Source organism: Nannobrachium achirus (assembly GCF_963921795.1).
Source record: "Nannobrachium achirus genome assembly, chromosome: 5".
Lineage (NCBI taxonomy): Eukaryota > Metazoa > Chordata > Actinopteri > Myctophiformes > Myctophidae > Nannobrachium > Nannobrachium achirus.
In genome coordinates this window covers 29,794,788-29,819,804 of record NC_137814.1, presented here as the reverse complement: position 1 = coordinate 29,819,804, position 25,017 = coordinate 29,794,788, and the positions used below count along the sequence as shown (strand labels likewise).

Genomic DNA, 25,017 nt, shown 5'->3' with positions numbered 1-25,017 from the left:
ATCTTCAATCAATGCAAGAGTCAGCAGTAGACTGAATCTAGAATGTTAGTTACCTTGCATTTCATACTGTGCGACGGCGCGCAATTTGTATAAAGTCAGCCTGGGAGGTTTCAGGTCTATTGTTAAGTTAACTCATTTAGTGCCCATGAAATTAACGGATTATAAAGTCCACGATGCCAGTCTCAGGTTGGCATCACCCCCGTTATCTTATTTTGAAGGCCAGAAGTCCACAGCGCAAACACTTCCGGTCTGACGCCATCGCGTCCTGCGCCGGAACCGATCCTTGTCCACGTGGAGTTGTGTAATGGCGGACCGGAGCTTTTATATATGTGTAACATAACCGAGCATCTATTGCCATCTGCGCTTCTAAAGTGTAGTTTTGAGATAATGGACATTAACTCACCCAGTGCCATAAACGTCTTTTACGTCTTTTTAATAAATCAAACGTTTTATCTTTCATGACATCATTTTAATTAAAAAAAAATCGCTCTAGAAGTTAGCCGTGAGCCTCTGTGAACGGAGCGATACGGCCGATTTGACTGTAGCACCAGTGTAACACAGTCCGACGGGAAACCGGTATAACCGAACATTGGTTCCGGCCACTTTAGCGTTAGCTATACACGTTCGTTTATACACTTTCCGTGCTTCCCAGACGAACTATAAGTATTCAGAAAACTCGAAAAAATCACGCGATTCCAGTCGTGCCATCCATTAGGCACGGCTGGAATCCCTTGATAGCGATCAAGGGCTCTGAAGTGTTATAGCATGTTAGCTAAAAGGCCTGGCACTGATGTAAACAAACAAGGCCCGGACCAAATCAAAATGGACGTTCTTCTTCCTTCTTCTGATGTGTGATCAGATAGTAGGAGAACACCACCTGGTGGTTTTCAAAGGCCATAGCACTCTAGATCACAAACAGCAGTCATAAATAACAGTATATATCAATGTGATCTATGTCATCTTACACATGTTCTATTGAAGCCCAAATCTAATGATAGGATATATATATATATATAAATATACATGTTTTCCTTTGTAAGAGGGGTAGTGTGGCTTTCGATAGAAGCATAGATTTATATATGTAATTAAAGTACAAAATATGATTTTGGCCCCCATAAAAAGGTAAAATTAAACAAAATGGCTGGCATTCACTGAGATTTTAAAGATGAGATCCCCCGTCCACCTCAATGTTATGGATGGGACTATTTTGTGCTTGTGGAGCCGTGATGATGCGAAATCAGCGACGGATTTCGTCTCCGGACCTCCGGCCATTGTACTCGGTAATGTATCCGCCGTTACAGTAATATATTACTTTTCACGAGTATACTCGGGATTGGCACTCCGGGTACTCTGAGTACTTTTCACGAGTCTTCTCGGGATTGGCACTATATGAGTTAATGTATGAATTGCTTCGGAACTATATGGCCCGTGGCCATTCCTTATCACCTCAAGCAAGAAAATAGCCACACATTCCTTCACATCAGACGGTATGCAATCTGGCTAACGGGAAACGCCCTCTCTTTTTTAAGTCTGATAGATAAGTCTGTTCACGAGAGAATAGACGCTAGACGGTACGCAACATTTACACAAAAAAGTAAATGAATTCCACATTCTTGTTCCCCCCAGCCCCTCCCCCTGCAGCGTATCCTTTGGAGTTTTCACGAGGGCATACGCATACTACGTTTGCTGTGTATCACGGTAGAACACAGGCCTGATATGGGCGTATCTGATGTTTTATTTTTTATTTTATTATGTTTACATCTGAGTCATAGTGACGTGGCCATGTTCCACCCACACACCGGCTCCCATTAGCCAATTGTAATATAGGAGAGAAAGACGGCGTCAAAAAATGAACCGGGGTGAATTGGGCGCCCAAAGCCAGCATCGAACGCAGCGCAACGTCGGCAATGGAGCACCCTTCATTGATTAGAAAGGGAATATTCCCAGCGTTGATGCTGATGCGGCGCCAGATGGCTGCAGTGGAGCCCTGGCGTTAGAAGAACTTGATGGACTGGTATATTGCCTCTGTGCCCACTGCCCACTGAGTCAATACAATTATAGGCAGGGCAAAGCGTGTAAAAACCTGATTAAAGGGTGCACCAAACCTTTCTCAATTGATTCTTATGTATTTTTTCCTGTAGAATCCATTTCTGCAATATACATTTTTATATCGTGCATAATTAATGAGATAATTAGCATTTTTGACTAATTATGCTAATTATCTCATTAATTATGCACAATTCAACAATATACTTTGCAGAAATGGATTCTACGGGAAGAATTACATAAAGATCCACTGAGAAAAGTTTGGTAAACCCCTTTATCAATTTTTGATGAATTCTTTCCCGTTCTTTCTGCCCATGGGTCAAATTATTTGTAACATGGGTGGAAATGACAGGACAAACCCTATTTAAAAAATGATAAAAGGGTTTACCAAACTTTTCTCTGTTGATACTTATGTATTTTTTCCTGTAGAATCCATTTCTGCAATATACATTTTTGTATTGTGCATCATTAATGAGTTAATTAGCATATTTGAAGCATATTTGACATATGAGGGGAAATAACACAAAAAACCTATAACAATTTGATAAAAGGGTTTAACAAACTTTTCTCAGTTGATCCATATGTATTTTTTCCTGTAGAATCCATTTCTGCAATATACATTTTTGTATTGTGTATCGTTAATGAGTTAATTAGCATATTTGACATATGAGCGGAAATAACAGGAAAAACCTATAACAAATTGATAAAAGGCTTTAACAAACTTTTCTCAGTTGATCCTTATGTATTTTTTCCTGTACAATCCATTTCTGCTATGTACATGTTTGTATTGTGCATATTTAAGGAGATAATTTGCATATTTGACACATGGGCTTTAATAATTGTATAATACATATGCGTATGGATAATTTGGCTGTAGGCAGACACAATTATGCAATTAGGCCACAGAATATTTATATTTGATCAAAATGAATCTATTTTTATATCCCTAGTGGAGGACCCCCGCCACTGCAGCGCACATAAAATGCTGTAACTCGGGCTAGGAGCGACCGGGAGAGCCGGGGCCAGTACCCACGCGTCCGCCTCGGCGGCGCGGAGACAGCCCTGCATAGAGCCCTGACCGCTGCCACTGCAGCCCCCTAAAAAGCCCATAACTCAGCCCCCCAGCGACTGGGGTGACCTGACGGTCCAAACTGGGACAAGAACATTGTCTGTCTGTTGCCAGTCTTGTCCCAGTTTGGTTCACTTGCAAACAGTTTCCACCAAGCCTGAGCAGAAAACCTCCCAGGAAATCAAAGTGCGGGGAGGAAGCTGATGATGAGAGCAACGATGAGAGCCTGGAAAGTCAAAGAAGGAAACCAAAGAGTCAACCTGCTAAAAAGAGGCGGAAAATAAAAGATGCTACATCCTCTGAAAATGAATCTATATGTACTTCAGAAATGCCTTCTTCCACATCAGAGTCTGACACTGAGTTTGTAATCAGCAGTGATCCAGATGCATCAGATAGAGAGAGTGAATACTCAGATGACTTTTAACCAGTAAGACTCCCTAATCGGGAGATAAGCGACCGTCAGGTCACCCCGGTCGCTGGGGCTGAGTTACAGGCTTTTTTAGCGGGTTGCAGTGGCGGTGGTCTGCCGCTAGGTGGTGCGCAGGGCTGTCTCCGCACCGCCGAGGCGGACGCGTGGGTACCGGCCCCAGCTCTCCCGGTTGCTCCTAGCCCGAGTTACAGCATTTAATGTTCTCTGCAGTGGCGGGGGTCCTCCACTAGGGATATAAAAATAGATTCATTTTGATCAAATGTAAATATTCTGTGGCCTAATGGCATAATTTTGTCTGCCTACAGCCAAATTATCCATACGCATATTTATTATACAATTATTAAAGCCCATGTGTCAAATATGCAAATGATCTCATTAAATATGCACAATACAAAAATGTACATATAGCAGAAATGGATTGTACAGGAAAAAATACATAAGGATCAACTGAGAAAAGTTTGTTAAAGCCTTTTATCAAATTGTTATAGGTTTTTCCTGTTATTTCCCCTCATATGTCAAATATGCTAATTAACTCATTAACGATACACAATACAAAAATGTATATTGCAGAAATGGATTGTACAGGAAAAAATACATAAGGATCAACTGAGAAAAGTTTGTTAAACCCTTTTATGAAATTGTTACAGGTTTTTCCTGTTATTTCCCCTCATATGTCAAATATGCTTCAAATATGCTAATTAACTCATTAATGATGCACAATACAAAAATGTATATTGCAGAAATGGATTCTACAGGAAAAAATACATAAGAATCAACAGAGAAAAGTTTGGTAAACCCTTTTATCATTTTTTAAATAGGGTTTGTCCTGTCATTTCCACCCATGTTACAAATAATTTGACACATGGGCAGAAAGAACGGGAAAGAATTCATCAAAAATTGATAAAGGGGTTTAACAAACTTTTCTCAGTTGATCTTTATGTAATTCTTCCCGTAGAATCCATTTCTGCAAAGTATATTGTTGTATTGTGCATAATTAATGAGATAATTAGCATAATTAGTCAAACATGCTAATTATCTCATTAATTATGCGCGATATAAAAATGTATATTGCAGAAATGGATTCTACAGGAAGAAATACATAAGAATCAATCGAGAAAAGTTTGGTGCACCCTTTAATCAGGTTTTTACACGCTTTGCCCTGCCTATTATGATTGTAGTGCCAGCATGACTCATGGTGAATTGACTATTATCATCTCAATCAACCTGGCTTCTCTTCAAACAAACCAATTTGCTGTGATGGACTTGCATTGTTTTTTCTGTCGGTATGTTTGTATGCTTGTGTGTAATGTATATTTGTCACTTTTGTATTTGAGTTTGACCCTTTATCACTTTTCCTCTCCTCTCACTGACTCTCTCGTTGTCTCTTCTCTCCCCCTGTTTCCTCTCAGTTCATCCCCCCCCCCCCCTTCCCCACTGTCACTCCTTTCTCTTTCCCCCTTTTCATTTCTTACTGAGTCATCATCACTGCTGTGAAGGGCTGTTTAGTAGTAGATTATCAAGAAGGCTCTGTGATAATAGCTCCCTATACTATGGCTTTTTATGGGTTTGTGTGTGTGTGAGTTATGGGTTTGTGTGCGTGTGTACCTATTGAAAGAAAGTCCATTAGGCCACCTTACAGTAGCTGTTGAGTTTTATAGCCCAGCCATGTCAGCCAATAGCCCAAAGATGCTTTAAAATGGTTTTAAGAGGAGGAAGAGTAAAGGGAAAGGAACGGCAGTGCGGACGGAAGAACAAAGACATGGAAGAGGAAAATAAATGTGATTGGTGAAAAGAGGTGGTAAGTGAGGAATGGCTTGGGCAGAAGTAATGGGAATGCCAATGTGGGGGGTGGAGACAGGGAAAGAAATCAGATATGGGGGGGGGTACAGGTGGAGGAAGGAGAGCGATAGGTATTGAAGACTGAAAGAGGATGGGTGGATTGCAAAATGCAATGTATGTTTACGGGAGAGGAAAGGGAGTGGGAGAAGGTGGTGAAAGTGAGGATGAAAGGAAAGGGAGGGAAAATGACTGTCAGAGACGATAGCATAAATGGTCTGCAAAGCATTTCTGGGCTTTTTTTTATCCATTTAATTTGATCTTATCCTTGTTAGTAGTCAGACAATTCTTAGTACACATTTGCAAAAGTCGGGCTATAAATTATAAATACTCAAGTATTATTTAAATATATAACATATTCCAATGTTTTTATTATTATTAATATTTTCATTGTTTTTTTCAATACACAAGTTAAAGCAAGGACTTTTGCAACAATGTAAAAGAAGGAAACCAATAAAGCCGATAAAGAAACACAGAATATAACATAGGGAACAAAAACAAAGAAATAACATGTGAATAATAAGGCGATGGGTTATTCAAATGAAGAAAAGTACAGTTCAGACAAGAGTCTGCTCTGTTCATATTTAGACGGTGCCCCCTCCTCCCATTTTAACAGGTAGTTGTCCAATCCCCTTTGTTAATAAGTCTGCTTTTTCCAGAGCTGCAACCTGACCAAGTTGACTAAACCAAACATTCACGGTGGGCAGAAAGAGTTCTGCACTCACTATATGTTCATGTCCCAACATTAGAGCCGTTTTACAACATAGTCAAAGGAACCAGGGTCACCCAAAATACACATTTTGGGGGAATGTAATCTTGCATCTCAAGAAACGATATGTGTTTGTGAATCCAATGTTACCAATGTTAAATACATAACATCGTGTCCTGTCCTGTATGGTGAAATAGTACATGTTTTCTTGATTCGGCAGTATCAAGTAAACTGATGTTTTCCGAGTTTAAACAAAAACACTCCCACTACCCTTGAAATCCTGTAGGGTCTTCCAAAAATAAACAAATCAGCCTTGCGATTCTGTGTGTGTGTGTGTGTGTGTGTGTGTGTGTGTGTGTGTGTGTGTGTGTGTGTGTGTGTGTGTGTGTGTGTGTGTGTGTGTGTGTGTGTGTGTGTGTGTGTGTGTGTGTGTGTGTGTGTGTGTGTGTGTGTGTGTGTGTGTGTGTGTGTGTGTGTGTGTGTGTGTGTGTGTGTGTGTGTGTGTGTGTGTGTGTGGGTGGGTGGGTGGGTGGGTGGGTGGGTGGGTGGCTATATAAATCAGCCTTCATATAGCTTATATGAACTTATGAATGTATATAAGCTCAATTATCCATCCTCAGGTACAAGCAATAGATGATTGAACAGGCCATTTTTTTTATTTATTTTGACTTTGACAAATGTTGGGTACTGAAACATTCTGTGTCAATACTGTAATGAATTTGGCATAAAGAATAAATGTTTTCTCAGAGAAGACATGAGTTTTGTGTGTACCAACAAACGCATTCAGCTAAGATGATGAATCAGACTACTCTTGTGGAAACGCTCGCACAAGTGCTTGAAGATAATTATGATCGTAAGCATGTTTCGAGAATTAGTCACATTGGCTTTGACTTCCTTTTCTTCAGCCACAGAGGTTTCTAGTCGCAGGAGTTATTGTGTCTGTGTCTAGAGGGAAGATGAAATGAAACCTTCAACTGTTCACTTGGGCACACGTTGCACAGTTCCCACAGTCACTGAGACGGACAGACACAGACAGGATCCCAATCTTAAAAACATCCTTTGTGTAGCAGGGAGAATGCAAATGAAGCAGATTATGGCAGGTGTTTGTGTGTGAGAGAAGACACATGCTAAATGTGTAATACACATGTTTAAAACAGTGCCTCAGGCATACATCAGACACCAGTCTTTTGTTTCACTTAATTTCTCTTTCACCCATTCTTACGTGTGTTGTGTATGACATCATGTCCTAACGTCAGTTTGTGGTGTAAGACAAAAGTCACTTTCTGTTCACACACACGCGTATCCACTAAAAATACAGATTTGGATACCCGCTAGCATGTACCCAATGTATCATATTCTCCAATAACATAAATATATTTTAATCAATGATATGAACATTTCTTTAGTTAAGATATGGGGGAGGACTGCAATAATATGGAGAGAGACGGAATATTGGTTTATAAAACTCTTAATATTTTTCCATCCATATTTCCCAAATATTCTTGTACCTGTAGTAAGAGCTGGTGTGACCCCAACAGCTCTGTGTTGTGGCTTCATTAGTGGAGCCTATTCATATTTTGGGTATCTAGTATTAATTGTTTGAGTTTCGCTGTCTGTTTAATTGAGGTGCTCTGGGTCTGTCTTAATGACCCATGCAGACAGAAAATCACCCTGGTTAATGGACCTTCTCTGGATAGTTTAATTGAAGAAGGGAAAATAGCCTACTTCTGAGGTCCTTGTTTGTAAATGACTGATTCCCTGTTCAATACAAGGCATGTTTGAGTGAGCATTTATTGAAAGTTACAAAAGGTGGATGGTGACTTTGGAAACAAACCATTAATACTGTTGCTCTGTAAAGCCTAATTTATTATTGGAAGAAGAACATAATGTATGATATATTTTTTGTTAGAGGCACAGTTGTATTACAAAGTATTAATTACCCCTCATTTACTCTCAATTATAATGTCTCTTATTTTGTTATAAATACTGTATATATATTTCTTTCATCAGATGGCCACACGTGCTGCCAATCCTAGACCCGAATTACGTTGCTAAAAAGATAATCCAGGCTGTCCTAACGGACCAAATCTATCTACTGCTGCCAAAGAGCATGTACGTCATCGCTGGACTTAAGAGGTTAGTATATAATGTCTCTTCATCTCAGACCCTGTGTTGTTTATCTCGCTTCCTACCTGTATGTGACACTCTCTCTCCCCTTTTCACTCTCTGCGGTCTTTCTCTCTCACGTTTCTGTTCCTCACTGTCTCATCACCTCTTTTTTCTACGTCATTCGTCACGTAACATGTTTCTTAGCAAAAGACTACTTGGCTATGAACCTGTGCAGGAAACTGTACTTTTTCAATTCTCTGTATCACTCCCTCGCTTCTCCCAATTTTGGGATTTATTTAGTGATGTGAATCAAATATTGTTTTAGATTATTTTAATATACATAGCAAATGTAAATGATGCAACGATTAAAAGTAACAAAACCATTAGGAGTTTTGCACCCAGACCTTGTAGAAAACCCTTTCTCCTAATATGTGTATACATGTGTAACAGGGGGTCAAATTCCTGCAGCCTCTACTTATCTAAACACCACATGTGGACCTACAGGTCATGACCTGCTCAGAGTCGCAGGTTAGCTCAGACATAAATATGACCCTCATAACTTAACCCCCTCTGCATGTGCCCACTTTCATGGCTTTTTTACAAGCACTGGTGTTGGTGTAAAGCATGACTGTTATGTAAAAGCACTCTGTACTGGTTCAGGTGCACGATATGATTATGTAAAACAGAAAAGTGATTCAGTAGTTTCAATGACTTTAGTCAGGGCTACTACAAAATTGTCCTCAGACCAGAATGATAAAAAAGATTTTGCAAAGGTCCTCAAACTGAGGGCCCATAAATAGTTATGTTAAAGGCCCAATATGCGTCTTATACACCATGGGTGTACTGTCTGTGGATCTTTTAACTAGTGGAGAGCTATGTCACATGCACGTCCATACATGTGAGCGATAGCCTATTGAAACGACCTCTTTAATGTAGGTCTATTTATTAACCCGCAATATACTCTATTCTATTTACTGCTTGCATAATGGGGATAATTTAGTGTTGTCATGGCATTTACCTAGCAGAACTCACTTCTACAATGTAATTAGTTCATGAATCAATCAGCCACTGTTATCCAAATGTTCTCTTTGGACTGTTTCAGACAGAACATCTGACAGTATGCCCACACCTACAGTTGTCTACTTAGCAGGACAGATCACACATTGACATGCAATGAATTCATGATCCAGCCAGGAATGATCATTCCTATGTTAATCTTGACACACTTGTAAGCGAGGTGAGAAAACCGTGACTGGTTGTTTTTTTGCCTACGCGAGGTAGACGCATGTGCGCACGTGCAGCTCTGAACTAGTGGAGCAGCGCTTCACTTCGCCCCCACCTCCAGTACACACACACACACACTTAAACACTTCAAAATATGGTACTGCAGGGTTTGTTTTACACGTATGTTAATTACGTTACTAGGAAAATTCCTTGTTTTTCTCCCGAGGCTGTGAAATAACAGATGAGATGGCAACTTGATAAAAAGTCAGGTGTGTGCATGTCAGTGCTTTAGGGGCATGTTGAGCTGTCATGGTACTGTAAGTCACTGGCCAGATATATCTACTGGGGAAATCTGAGATTCATTATCTTATGAAAAATAATTATCAAAAAAAATATTTCTTTTATCATGTTGCCCAAAACCCTGTAAGTAAATCTTGGAGTGCTTAGTAATTAATACTTAGTTGATAAAATTACGGTTTTAAAAGAGTAATTCACCCCCAAAGTGACTTATTTTCTATCAATTACACACACCATGAAGCTTTGAATTCATGGCAATATTTTAGTTTTTGTCACATTACTAATCCAATAATTAGATGACTGCTCAGTCATGACTAATTGAGTCTCCTACTGAATAATCTCCGCTGGTCATCATATTATTGGCTTAAGAATGCGATATAAAATAACCAAACAGTGCTAAATGATTGTTATTGGTATTTCACACACATCATGTTTGTGTATTGCCTGTAGCAATAGTGGTCTCTCTGCTAGCTTCAACACCCATCCACCCAGGACTGTGTCGGTTGTGGGGTGAAATCCAATAAGTATGCATGTAGAGTAGAACCGATGCAGTGGTGGAGGCTGGGGTGAAGGGGAATTTGCATATGGCAGTAGTAAACACGTCAGCATATCGAGAGTTCACTGTGAGGTCCTTTAACCCATTTAGACCGGGAACGCAAAATGCGTTTCTACCTTTCAGGCCGGGAACGCAAAATGCTGTTTATCCATTCAGACTGGGAACGCAAAATGTGTTTCCTGTAGTTTTTACCCTCTTCTGGTCTCGTGGCCAATGAAATGCATCAGGAGGCGATGACGTATGCTTCCCTGACTACCGCAAAGCATTCTGGGATTTTTTTTTTTTTTTTTTTTTGTCTGAGAATCCCAGTGCAGCTTCTCATAGCGGCGAAATGGAAGAAGCGTTGAGCGAAGGCAAACCGGACCCGCTGGAATTGGCATTGTTACGTGATATGTTTGAAAACAACGACGATGATGAAGAAGTGTTTCATGGATTTCATGAGGACTGGAATTGGATAACTTTTCACGGACGCACTTTGACACGGCTAGTTTCAGAGACCAACATGTTAGCCGAACAGCTAGTCAACCCCAAACTCCAGAACAACAGATTCGCAGCTATCTGGAGGTAATAACACTTATAAAATGATTATGATGATATGGTTCATTCAATCACATACACTGGCGCACACACACACACGCACATATAATAATAATGACAAATGTCGCTCGCCAGATTTACCGTTACATGGAGCTAACAACTAGAATTGAAATATTCAATAGAAGGTTTTGGTAACTAGAATTGAAATATTGAAAGTTTTGGTGCTTGTTGTTTCTTGTCAAATGGTGGCCTATATGTTGTAAGGCCTATGGTGTAAGGTCTCAAATATTTGCTAATTATGTTTCTATGTGCTACATAGGCTGAGAAATGTATTTTTTATTAGACGTTTTATAAGATTTATTAAAATCTTTGAGTTTGCAGATTTTTTTTAAAAAAATGATAAAGGTCTGGACCATGACACATAATTTCCCACGAAAGCCAAAGGTGTAAGCTATCAAACAGTTTTGAAATTTTGTTTCTAGCTGCTACAGAGGCTGAGAAATACATGTTTTAGTAGACGTTGACACCTCTGTGAAGTTTTCCATAAAATCTCAGGTTTTAGGGGTATTTTTCCAATCGGCCATAGGTTTTTAAGGCTTTTTTCCAGGCGGACTTAGGTCTAAATGGGTTAACCACTTTCAACATATCGTCCCTATTTTGGGCATGTGATTATAGGTAAAAGTCCATACATTTAAAACAAAATTCCAAAATACCAGAGCTAGCTATTATCACTATTCATCATACAACAACGTAGGCCTAATATAGTGTAATTTGTTGAAGAGACAATCAACCCGAAATGTGTATACATTTTGTTCGCTTGATTGAATGTGATCTTCTCAGTTAAGTCCTCAGGATTCTGTCCTCTTCCTCTCTTTGTTTTGTAGCTGTCTGAACTGGAAGCTGACCACCCTGTATGGCATTTACCTGGGCGTCTTTGAAAATATAGACAGCGACCATGCTAATCCCAGCCGCCACCGCAAACTGCACTAACACACACATGCCTCTCAAATTTTCACTGACATACATAAACACATGAACACAAGCACTCACTGGTTTGTATACTGGTGTGTGTACTGTAGGTATACACATGCCAACTTTACTGGTGCTAGCTCTCACACACAGTCTGTTTTTAGCTGTCCTCTTCAGCTCAGAATGGCCCTGTAGAATTTTACCTGTGGAGTGCACTGTTTGGGTGGTGGTGGTTGTGGTGTTGTCATGACGCACTGTAACGGCCTATGGCTGTTTTTATAAAAGCACTTTATCATGAAAAGTCACTTTTTATCGTTGGCTTGGAGGGAAAGTCCACCATGTAACAGAGATTGCACGTTGTTTTACCTTTACTATTCGTTCCCTTTGCCAGACACACATAGAGAGCGCCTCTTGGCGCTGTCATGTCGTGAAGCTACAAATCTTGGAGCTGCATTTAGCAGACGTTTCTGTGAGATCCAACAGATAAGAGAAAGAGAGATTGAGAATGATTGGCATGTTGCATTTGTATACACAATGACAATAGGCCGTCTTTTCATCTTCCCTTTTCATTTTATCTGCCAGTTACTGCTCAAAGGGAACTTATTTTGCTTAAAGGAGTAGTTCACCACTTTTCAACCTGTCTTCATATAATAGGTCCTCACTAATGTTCATGATAAAATATCACAATTTCTTTCTACTCAGTCCAAGTCTCCTAGGAGAGCTGTGGGAAGTTCAAAATCCATCGTCTTGTGACATCATCATTTTCCAAAAAAAAAAATTAATCAATATTTTTGAAAACAATATTTAGATTTGTATTATCGCGAGAACAATGGCTTCCACTTTAAAATTGCAACTTTTCAGGAATAGAAAGCCTGCAGTTTCTATAAGCTGGATTGGCAATCGATGATGTCACAAGACAATGGGTTTCTGACCTTCCCACAGCCCTCCTTTGAGAGAAAAAAAAAAAGCAATTTTTGAGTGAGGACCAATTATATGAACATAGGTTGAAAAGTGGTGGAGTGCCCCTTTAAGTAAACTTTGTCAATAAAATATGTCCTTAATTATGCAGCTTCAGGTAAGCACTTTCATGCCATAGTGCAGATTAAAGAAATTATCTCTGGTTTCTTCTGGCTTTTGGAAAGAGATGTTTATTTTCACCAACACTGCTTGAACTGTCTGAAGAGGATAGGAATAACACAAGTTAATTCTCCGCCATGGCGCTTTCTTGTTAATTTTCTCTGCCATGGTGCTTTTCTCTTCTGCCATGGTGCTTTCCTGTTGTTACTTTTTATCTAAGGCAGTTGGCTGCACGTAAACTGTTATGTTATTCATAGGTCTGTCTATAATTATCAAGTTTTGAAAGAGTTGTTTAATAAAGATTCGTTATATTTTATAGATGGGTCGGCACAGCATTTGTTTACATTTGTCTCAATTATACTCTGTCATATGATGGTGTCACTTGCCGAACATAGCTGATCAACAAGCTAGCCACATGACACATGTAAGCTTGTAGATCTGTATTTTCATCATGCGACACAGTCGTATAGTCAATACAAAAAAACGAGCCATGCTAAAATTGCTGAGGGAGAATAGCGGCGTGTGCAGGAAGCCATTTATGGAGAACTCATTTAACCGTAATAGTAAACCCGTAATGAAATTCCCAGCCCTGCAAAGCTGCAGTGATACTTAGATTTTATTTTAAACCATGATCATTTAAATCATTGTCGTTTAGCATGGCTAATGTAGACTAAAATATACATATAAATGCATTGCATACAATACAATAATCCATTAAATTGAACCGGAAATTCCAGATGAAGGAGACTTGAAAGTCTACAGATATAGATCGATGTAGGCGATACTAGTCCGACATGTCTACTGTACTTTATTGCAGACAGACTACTCCTACAGATTCTCCAAAAATCCGCAAATCGGTACATACTACACAGTATCCCTATAATCATTAAATAAAACGGGTAAAACTTTCAGATTTTTTATATTCCATCCTGATCGGCCAAGATTGGCTTCCAAAGTTTTCTGGGTGCTCCGTTTTCATTAAAATGGCTCAAATCATGAATATTGTGAGATTTCCGTGAAATTTCATGCACATACTCACTGCGTGAAAATACCAGTTCTACAAGCACACAACGCTTTGCGATGTGAGGCGTTGTGTGCTTGTAGATCGTCTATTTTCACTAATCGTTTTTAACTCATTTAGTGCCACCCCTTTCACCACTAGAGGGCGCCCAGTGGCCTTAGAAAATCCCATAGAGATATGCTGGTATATGCAGAAGCCCTGCAGCCATGACTTGCCTGAACACTTTCCTTTGTGCATGTACAGGAAGAGGATGAAGTTAGCTTGAAGTTAGCTATTGGCTACCAAGCATTTTAGAAGCCTTATTTTCGTCAACTTAGCCATGATTAAACCTTGCACACCTCATGCATGGGAAAAAAACAGAGAAGAATGAGCTCTAAAAAATCCAATGCAATCCTGGATTGCATTGGAGTGGATTTGTGCAGTTTGTTCACAGCTTTCAAACAAAAAAATCCGATTGGAAATCCGTTCAGGCATTCTTGAGATAATCGCCATTATGTTTTACATGTTATGTAAACAAACATGGCTGCCCTGTATGTTAGATGGGGTTGTATGGGGGTGGAACATGCAAAATCGCGATTGAAATCATGTTCACTAGATTTGATGGGGTCCAAAAAAAAAATTTTTTTTTTTTTTTTTTTTTTTTAAAGCCGAACTTGTTCGGGATCGGCACTCTGCGATACGATAATAAAGCCGAACTAGTTCGGGATTGGCACTCAATGAGTTAAACTAAAATGGAAGGTTTTGGACAACATGTTTCCACCCAACAACAACAATATGTATTGCCCAGAGATAAGAACCTTGTGGATCTTCTACTGCCACATCGTATAGGAACTGAACTCTTCCTCCTTCCAACCTCCTCCTTTGATATTGTCTGTGTTGCTAATGTGACTTTGCTGATTATTATACTGGGAGGGGGAAAAAAGAGGGAAAGTTCCCCACAGGCCGTTCTGTCAGCTTAACCCCAGCCAAATATGAGCTCAACACTGTAGCAGGATTGGCTTTGTTGGCAGGTAGGTTTGTCAGCTCTACCAGACACTTTGCCAGTTAAACGGCCATTGTTCTGACCTTTTGAAGCTGCTTGCCAAACTGGGTGATGGAGGACAAGCTATTACTCACTATAGCACACACAATGATGGATGGATGGATGGATGGGTGGAATGAAGGGCACAATTAAAGGAGGTATAGGCAGATGGGAGAAATAATTGATACATAGATCAAGAATGAAATGAATGGAGAGAATGAAGAAATGATAGATGGAGAATAATGAAAATGTGAGAGAGATGTGCACACCGGGGCAGGTAGTCAAGCCATGCTTGGAGAATTAATTTTTCAAGAGGATTAATTTAACTAACTAGAAAAATATGCTAATCGGAGGACAGGTCTCCACCAGGGCAGGTAGTGAAGGTGTATTTATGTACTGTAGATGTGCAGGACAATTTGGGCAGGTGACAGTCCAGTAACCCAAATCTACATACATACACATACTGTAGCCCAGGGCAAGGACACCCATTGTTCCATAAACATAGTCTCCGCCTTGCCTTGGGCAAGCAGGGACAATATAGGGCAACAGTGGTCTCTCATGAAAATATCAGACCGGACAGCAAGGCAAACTTATCCATAGTCTTAAGATGCAAAAACAGACTGGAATATTCATATCATTCTAAATGAGTTATTTCCTGACAGTGCTCTGACTGGAACTGAAATGTTTTTTATTTGTGAATCCTCATTAAGGGAATATCAGCACAAATGTACACAAAGCCTCAGATGAACCAGGGAATACCATTCACAATGAACAAACAACATAATGTACAGTAGTCACATTTAAGATGCAGCCCGGCACATACAGTTGGAACACCCTGCAAAACAGGATTTTTGGACACTGCTCCTACAGATTTTGCTCTAAAATCACGCAAAGTGGTACACAGTATGTCTAGAGTCATGTCATCAACATGGATCTGTCCATTTAGCACCACCATCAGGCTGATTTCTACATAACCCGATTCAGGGAGTCTCTGAAGTAGGACAGAGAGAGAGCCTCTTACCAGCGGTTCCCACATTTTTTAGCCTGTGACCCAAAAGAGAAAGTAGACGTTTGCCCTGGACACAAACTAGTGAAAACAGATCTACAAGCTCACAACGCTTTGCTTTGCGCCATGTTGTGAGCTTGTAGATTAGCCATTTTCACTACTTCTTAAACTTAAGTTTTCTAATTCATGGAATTTCTTAGATTTTATTTATTTATTTATTAAATTACTTACTAGCTTTTGGGGAATGTTTTTGGAAAATGTTTTGAAATAATTTAAAACAATAAAGGCAACTGCTCTATAGCATAAAGGTACCACACTGCACTGAGTGGAAGGAGAGTACAGTACGTGTTGACACTGAAGGAATGACCCATCAGTTGACCTCACTTGACTAAGTGGTATGATATAAAATCATTATCTTAGGCAAGACATTGAATGCAACTTTTCTACAGGCTTCTTACTCATTATTAAAGCAGAGTTACTTCACCCTTTAATTACCTTTGATAAGAGCAAATTATGAAGATGTCTTGTTCATGTTTTTAGCTAAGGACAGGCAGACACATTATTCCGTATTGGAAAGCTTCTTATCATGTGAACAACCACCTTAACAAATGCATATTGTGGGTCTTGCCTGTCGCCTGTGTTGGGACTTCATACAAGCCTTTGTGATGTGAGGTTTTAATAATGCGTCGTATTGTTCCGCCTTCAGCTCTGTTCACCACTAGAGTACAGTCATTGTTTATGGGAGAAAGGTTTGTCATCCAAGGCTGGTAAGCACTAAGCAGTGGGTGATGTAAGAGGCAATGAATATTAACAGATTTTTTTTCCAGACAGTGGTATGCCATACTGTATACCACAGGTTGGTATAGATAAGTGGTTCAAATATACAAAGAGTATTTTCACCCATTATTAAATGCACTCCCATTCATTTGCACTAATTATTGACTACATTCCCATTGTTGATTCATTTCTCCTTGTTTATCAATAAAAGCTGTTTCCCTTTAGTGCAAATCATTTACATCTCATTGTTCAGCAATTCATAAACCTAATGGCCTTTTTTAGTTGTACATTTTAGGGCAGTTGTTCTCAAACCTTTTTATTTAAAGACCCCCATAACAGACAGTTCTGTCAGAACTCACGATTAGAATGAACCAATATAGAATGAACCAATACAGAATTAATGAACCAATATATTTTATTATTGTAACATTTATTATTGTAACATGTGAATGCAAGTGTATGTAATATTTAATCTTGGCGTTCAGGCTCTGCTACACTTTTTCTCCCTGCTCAGCACAATTAGAAAACCACCTTTAACCATTAAGAGCAGGGAGATCTATATATAAATATATATCTAATAACCCCCCCATGGGGTACAGAATTAATGGCAGAGCCCACTGGTGGTGCTGGGGTGGCGGTGGGAGCAAACAAAGCCTCACAACCAGAGGCATGCTCAGAGGAACGCAGGATGAGCACAGGCTCAGGTGACCTTAAATACCCACCTAATTGGTCAGCTGATTGCCACGTCAGTGAATGACGTGTGGGTCTTGCTCAATACTGAATACACCCACATAGGGCAGCACAGTGTGAACTTCTAATCTAAGTGTATCTGCCAGAACTCACCTCGCAAGCTACGTATCATTGCAAGTCAAGAGGAACCTTATGGGTCCAACCTTATGGGTCCATTTGGTTCCATTTGTACCTTCAGAGTTACAGACCTCATGGGTCCATTTGGAAGAAATTGGATCCCCCTCAAGGAACCCTGAGGATCCCTGGACAACCACTTTGAGAACTACTGTTTTAGGGAACACAAAAAACTGCGACCTTTAGTCGCAGTTGACAATGAGAAACGTCACAGCTTATCCGTGTCTGTCTGGACGTGTAGACGTGTCCTTTCCACATATGACACGACCACGGCCCGCGCCCTTCCCGCCACCCCCTCACGATATGCAAATATTAAGGATCTGAAGTTACTCATATTATCCCACCCCTTGTATCAGAGTCATGCTAATCATTTGGACCCTGTTTAAACCTAAATATATATGTTCATAAATAATGTAAACATGCCCAACCTGTGTCAGTTAATGGGATTAACTGACACAGTAAGCTTTCAAGCTAAACTCTTAATATTAGGCTTGATACTTCACTTTGTCTAACGTAAACCTAATCTTTAATTTGTGTAATATACATTTAAATGATGCTTTACTTTAGTTTAACAATAGCTGCACGAACATTTCTTCCAGCTCTTCATTGTCAGTTTTGTGGGAACCTTTCTGGAAAGACCACTTTCTAAACATGGCTCACATTTCATGTTTCTCTATTATATGGTAGCGGGAACACGGTCACTCTTAACCATCTTTCTCAAATGTTTTTATTTTATATTTTAGAATGGGCACTGTCCTGGGGCAGCACATACAGTAAGACCCTGCTAACTGTTGTCCTCTGTGTTTGTTTGTTTGTTGACAGTGTCCTACCCCAGAAACAGGGCATATTGCTGGGTCAGTACCTGGGAGCGTTCAACCTCATGGACACATTCAGAGGACGTGACAAAAAACAGCTGTGAAGGGGACAGTCGAGGAGCAGTGGAAGGAAAGAGGGGAGGTGAAAGACCTGGAGCAGTTAAGAAAATTGGTGTTCTCTAATAGAGGTCAACTCCAGTCATGAGAAAAACAGGTTCCCAATGCAAACTCAAAGCACAGACAACAATTTGTGTGAGATGAAGGCTTCTAACATGGGATGTTCAATAGGTTTTGTGTTGTAAAAACACAAGTACAAGGCACATAGTAGGTTCAAAATGGCAAAAAGGCTGCCAAAAAATGCATTGACATTTTGAATTAGTCTGTTTTCTATATTTTAATCTAAAAAGTTATATCCACCCCAAACACAGACAATTTAGCTAAATGCTACGGTCTTCATTTCATCATTTATTATTTTCAGTTTTTGTGCTGCTGAAAGAGAATTAACCTTTTGTTCACAAATACCAATTGAAGTGTGACAAACTTTCAAAATGTCAGTGTATCCCTTCAGTATTTTCAACCAAGTTCTCAATCTTATTGTTTGTTTCCTCTGTCATTTCAATGGCTTACACTTGAATGAGATTATTATGAGTGCCTATTTTATTGTTGATCTACTAGAGTTTATAATGTATTACAATATTACAAATTGTAGCATTTCATGTGTGATTCTAATTGTAATTTCATGTCTAACTATAGAGAGTAATAGCTTTTATTTGCAAACCAGCTGAATATGTGGCCACTAGCCAAGTGCCCAAATTCTTTAGGTTTCATACTTGAATAAGTCTTCCTTTAATGTACAACTTTTTTATCCAGCAGCTGGCCTTCTGAGGTTTAGATGTGTGCACAACTATCCTTCATACTTTGATAAATTATAGCCCCAAAATAAAAAATATTAAAAACAGGATAAATGGGCCATAACCCATGAATACTTGAGGTCGATTCTACAAATGCCTAAAAAATCAGGAGTTCTCACACTTTTTTTTTCTTCAAAAATGTTCAAAAATAACAGATGTGTAAGCTTGTGTGAGCGGCACAAAGTCACGCACTGTGAGCATGTATATCTATTTTTGAATATCCTAACGTATAAAATATAAAAGGGTCACAGATGCCTTTTTTAAGTTTAAGAATTATAGCTTTGACAGATTGTGACACAGGGTCTTGTACATACCCGTGCCTCTGTTTTTTTGTTGTTGTTTTTTGGTAGTTAACATACCAGTGTGTTCACATCACGGCTACTATGTATATTGTATGCCTTATCAATTAAGTTATGGCTCTGCCTGTAAAATATCACTATTACTTCATTTGCATATTTCTAGTGGGGGACACTAATAAGACTGGATTGTATTCACACATTTCTGTAGTCATTCTTAATCAATTTGCATCTACAGCTGGCATCAGAAAATACAGATAATAGAATATGTAGCTAAGAACAACAACAACAAAAAAAAACATGTATACATAACACCCTCCAAAGGTAGCCGATTACTACTGGACAGTTTTATCATCATAATAATACCAAATTATTGTTTTTTTGGTGACCATTGACTTAACTTTGAAATAATGAGTGCCCTCATGCATTCCAAAATGTTATCTTAAAATGTGTACACATTATGATAAAACAACAGCGCAAAGTCCACTAAAACATAAATAGTGATTGCTTTCAGCCTCTTAGCGTAGCTTTTTAATGGCGATATTGTGTGGATTTGGAGGTATGAAGGAATAGTTTTTTTGAACAAAAGTGATGTTTTCCAGCTGTACATTTGTACTTGTACATTTATGAAGGTGGTGTGAAGCAAAAGGAGGGATACACTTAATTTCAAAATGCATGTTTTCTTCTTTTGTTGTAGGATATTTAAGTCAATATTTGTGACAGAGCAACATTTATAATTGTCAAACTCAACTCTGATGACCTTTCAAATGCATTCATTTTACATTACAATACACACACTCTGTACAGTAGATTAAGTTGTTAAGTCAACATGTCACTTTAGTTTCTGATTTGGGTAGACAATAATGAATCTTCACTAATGCAGTATTTATTGTACAGATAGTACAGTAATTAGAAGACTTGAACGATGAAAATGAGTGACATTCCCCTTTTCATCTTTCGTTCATAACTGGAAGTCATGGTCTAAAACGTCTTTAGAGTCAATGATGTACTTGTATGGAGATTTTTGTAATTCTTAGTTATTTTTGTTTAGCCATTTCACACATAATACACTAGAACCACCAAACAAACACACACACACACACACACACACACACACACACACACACACACACACACACACACACACACACACACACACACACACACACACACACACACAAAAACAAAAACAAAAACACACATTCAGGGCCAACTGGTTAAGCTCAGGAACACTGGACCCCAATGAAAGCGATTCTAAGAAAGCATTTTTATACTAAGCCATATGAAGCTGTTGGTGGCTACAGATGACTCAAGCCTGTCATAGTATTCAGTGAATTTCTAAACATTCCACCTAACAGACAATGCTACAAAGAGCCTGTCCTGTATGCCACAGACGTTTCAATTTTCTAGTGAGGAAATCTCAGTTAACTGTGCCTAGTCAAGTCCAGTCTTAGTAAAATCCCTCATTTTTGTCAGCATCTTTAGCATAGAAGGGTCAGGCCAGGGCAGGGGAAAGCAAGTTTGAGAGAGTTTTTGGTCTTGTATTGAAGGCTAGGATTATTACTAAAAACACAAAAGACTAGAGTAAAGTATCTCATGATCAGGATAAATGTTCTATCAGAGATAATGAAACTATTCAAATCAATTAAGTTTTTATTTAGAAATGCTTTGCTTTTTGCTGAAAGAAAACAAGTTTCACTTTGTCTGACTGCTTTTGATATATGAACGTCTGCTAAATGCAGAAACTGTAAACTGTTGCATTGTTGACTGAAAGCATGTTCAAAGGTAAGCAGGCAGAATAAATGCTGAGCAAAAAGGTGCAAGTTTTACCACTCTTTCTGCATAATGTTAATTGGATAAAAGATGTTATTGGTCCACCTTTAATATTTATATAGTTTATGTCAGAATGAAGTACTGTACATTTTGTTTCATGCGTGCTGTCCACACCAAACATGTTAGTTTGTTGTTGCTGGCCGCTGATCACGTAGATCTAAAATAAGTGAATGTAAGCTTTTGAATGGTAATGGTGATAACACTTTCTTAAGCCCTGTTTTAAAATGTAAAAACAAATCAAATTGAAGTTTTCACACAACAGCATTGGCAGTGATAATACACTAAAGGTGTTTATTTTAAAGGTGATACACCATGCATTTAAAAAGTATTTATGTCATATTGTTTATGTCCCAAAAACGTTTTTCAAAAGGTTTGAGGCTAAATTACCACTCCTGAATAGAGAGCCTCTCTCATTTTTGAATGGCTCTCAGAGCATTTCAGCTGCAGTACCACCTTTGGCCTGAACTGCGCCACCCCCCCAAAAATCTTTTTGAAAAAAAAAATTTTTTTTGAAAAAAAAAAATCTTTTTGATTTTTTTTTTTTTTTTTGTGATGACGTCACAATCGGCAGATGACGTCACAATCGGCAGCAAATCTGAACAGCCTGTTTTGAGAACCCGTGGGATACTTTTAACCTTCACCTTCTCAAAACCAGAGAAAGACACAACGGTCAGAAATGGGACTTTGTGAGGATAGAAGGTGCTAGTGGGACCCCAAAAAAAGGTTTTAAAATAGGAAAAGTGAAATTTCATGGTGTATCACCTTTAAGAGATGGCTGTAACAGTAATGATGTAAAGAGTCAGTAGAGATTGACATTGAGAATGCCCCCTGCAGGCATCATTGGGAAAACACAACTAAAGCAGATAATGTAATTTAAATGTAGAGTTGCAGGAGCCATATGATTTTAGAACATTATTACTACTTTAAGTAATGTGAGTGTATCATCTGTTATAATTCAAGATGTCATATTACATATATCATATAGCACTTATATGTTATAACCAGTATGCCAGTATGAGATTTTATATTCATATGTTATGCTGTAGTGTGGGCAGATTTGCCAGGCCACATTTGCGCTAAATATTTTCTCGTGTTTGTGACCCATGTGAGTTTGCTTTTGATTTAACTTGTTAGTGTGCTTTGATTTGTCTTGATGTGTAACAGAATGTTCTCATTGTAGACCCAGTCAGAGAACTATTGTATTAATCTGGAATAAAAAACATCTTGATGACTAATATATTTGATTGACAGAATCTGTTTGTGCGTCTGACTTTTTCCGCACATAAGAGTTCCAACCGATTGACTTCAAACATGACATCATGCCTCCAAGCTATGATAATGGATACTGCACCAAGTGCTCTGACAACGGTTATTGGGGAATGCACACCCAACAAAAGGTTTTGTTTTCGAAAAGATACTTTCCATTTGATTGTTTGTGGAAAATCTTCATAAACTGTTGTCATGGCAATACATGTATTGGCATATTACCAAAACACGTGGGTGTAATGATTGAATTAAATTATTTTAATTGAGAAATGTGTGCAACCTTCATTTGATTTAGGGTTAGGGTTTCTGTATTTAACAGTCAAAGAGTTGCTCTGCACAGCTCATTATGAACAGGGCCAGTGGCAGGAATTCAGGGCCCCACTGTGCCCCTTCAATATTCTTACATTCAGAACCCATGTGATTGTAAGCCCCCCTATAAATGACTTTTCAGTTTTCACCACTTTACAACTATGCACCACATACAGTATGTGAAGCCGACACTACGCTCTGTAGGCAATATAATCTCCATATTTTTGCTTTAAACTTAAATGTGCAACTTTTTATTGAAATAAATAACATTTAATGTTCAATGAATAGAAACATTTAAGCAGTTATTCAGATGAAGGACCTGGCAACCATGCACGTCAGTTTACCCCTGCCACTCAAAGGAGGTAACACAACACATTAAATGCAACATTAGGTTATTTCCAGATAACCGGATTGATATTTTGAGAAAGATTCCCAAGATAATGTAATCATCTTGATGTATGTAACATTGCATGGTTGTTGCTAACTGGACAAGATGGAGGAGAGTAAGGGGTTATGTCTCATCATAACAGCCCTTCTCTCTGTTTTCTATGCTACCATTGCCATCTTGTGGTGGGAACAACTCATGAAACAACTGCATGGGTTGACATGAGTTTTAGATTGGATGATGAGGGGAGGTCAGTAGGAATGCACTGAGGACACTAGTTGTCATTTTGACTGTGCATGAACGTCATGGTACTCTAGCACCTCAAATGTGCTAACCACCACAATGGAGACAAGCCCCCAGAGCCTTTGTCATTTCAGCGTTATTGTATAACTATACCACTGTACTTTTTGCAAACTGTTAATGAAGTATTATGTCAATCAATCTAACAAACAAACCAGAATAGCTCAGATTTATATACATAAGGAAAAGTAGGAACCAACTTTATTAGGTGAAAAAGGTCATGGTCATGAGTTAATTCTAATCAGAGAGGTGAACATGAACACAGTTTCTGACCCATTCTTTAGCCCCATGGTCACTGAACTAAATATTGGACATTGTTCACAAGCCACAAAATCTTCAGAACATGCTGACACAAAAATTGCATTTTTCAGAGAGACAAACCAGGAGAAAATCAACTTTGTTATCAACCTTTCTCTGTCACAGCGATGTACTCTTGCGGTATCTAGCAACAGTATATCATAGGACGTTTGCAAGATCTGATGTCAGATGGTGACCTTTCAGGAGACCATTTTTGTGTACCATTGATTTGTTCCGCACCTATGCTAAAGCGTGGGACGGCGTATCTTCCTAAATTATTGATCTTTGCTTGTATCTTGTAGTTGCATTCTGCTTTAGATTGGTCATCACATTCACAGTCCAAGAGAGTCACAGCCCCCATGGTTCTGTATTGCTGAGGAGGTGGGCAGCCCTGACTGTCAGGGGCCGAGTGCGAATCCCCATCATGACTTTTTCAACAAAGATGGCAAATTATGTTCTGTGCCAAACAGACATTGTATGAGCCCAATGCCTCCTGGCTCTTGCAGAGCTCATGCAACTCACTCCACTTGTCCTCCATCAAAGTTTAGAACTGACCACATGCTGTATGAGTGACTATGAACAGCACAATACCGTTAATAGAATACAGACATAATAGGATTTTTACAAAAACATACAGTACATACCTGTTGCCTATAGGGGTGTAACGATACATTTAATAGCGATACGATACGCATCACGATACATGGTTGACGATACGATACATGGACGATATTGGTTCATTCATGACGATACGATTCAATGATTTAAAATCGATATAGTAACTATTTAGCAAAGAAATTAAATATGTGTGAAACGTGCATATTTTTTAAGGGAAAATCTATTATTATGGATATAAATAAGTAAACACTGATTCTCTAGCAAATACATGGACATTATAGGCCTATTTCAACACATATGGACAAATCTGCACCTTGACATGGACACAGAGATTACACATATTTATCGATAGACCAAGAGCCTATAGCTATTGGAATGGAATTATAAAAAAAAGTAATTAGACCCTTTTTTATTTTCCCTCTTAAAATTGCTAAATACA

The 25,017-nt window shown here is 38.8% G+C and overlaps 1 protein-coding gene across 1 annotated transcript in view; it reads left to right on the top strand.

The window, feature by feature from the left end:
• The window catches only part of LOC308284614 (epidermal retinol dehydrogenase 2-like), a 32,823-nt gene extending 10,183 nt beyond the window's left edge, over window positions 1-22,640 (top strand). Inside the window, exons 6-7 of the mRNA XM_080725293.1 lie at window positions 8,101-8,226; window positions 18,371-22,640. Coding sequence (XP_080581419.1) covers window positions 8,101-8,226; window positions 18,371-18,467 — 223 coding nt within the window. The 3' untranslated portion in view covers window positions 18,468-22,640. The remainder of the gene's footprint in view (window positions 1-8,100; window positions 8,227-18,370) is intronic.
• Window positions 22,641-25,017: the final 2,377 nt, after the last annotated feature.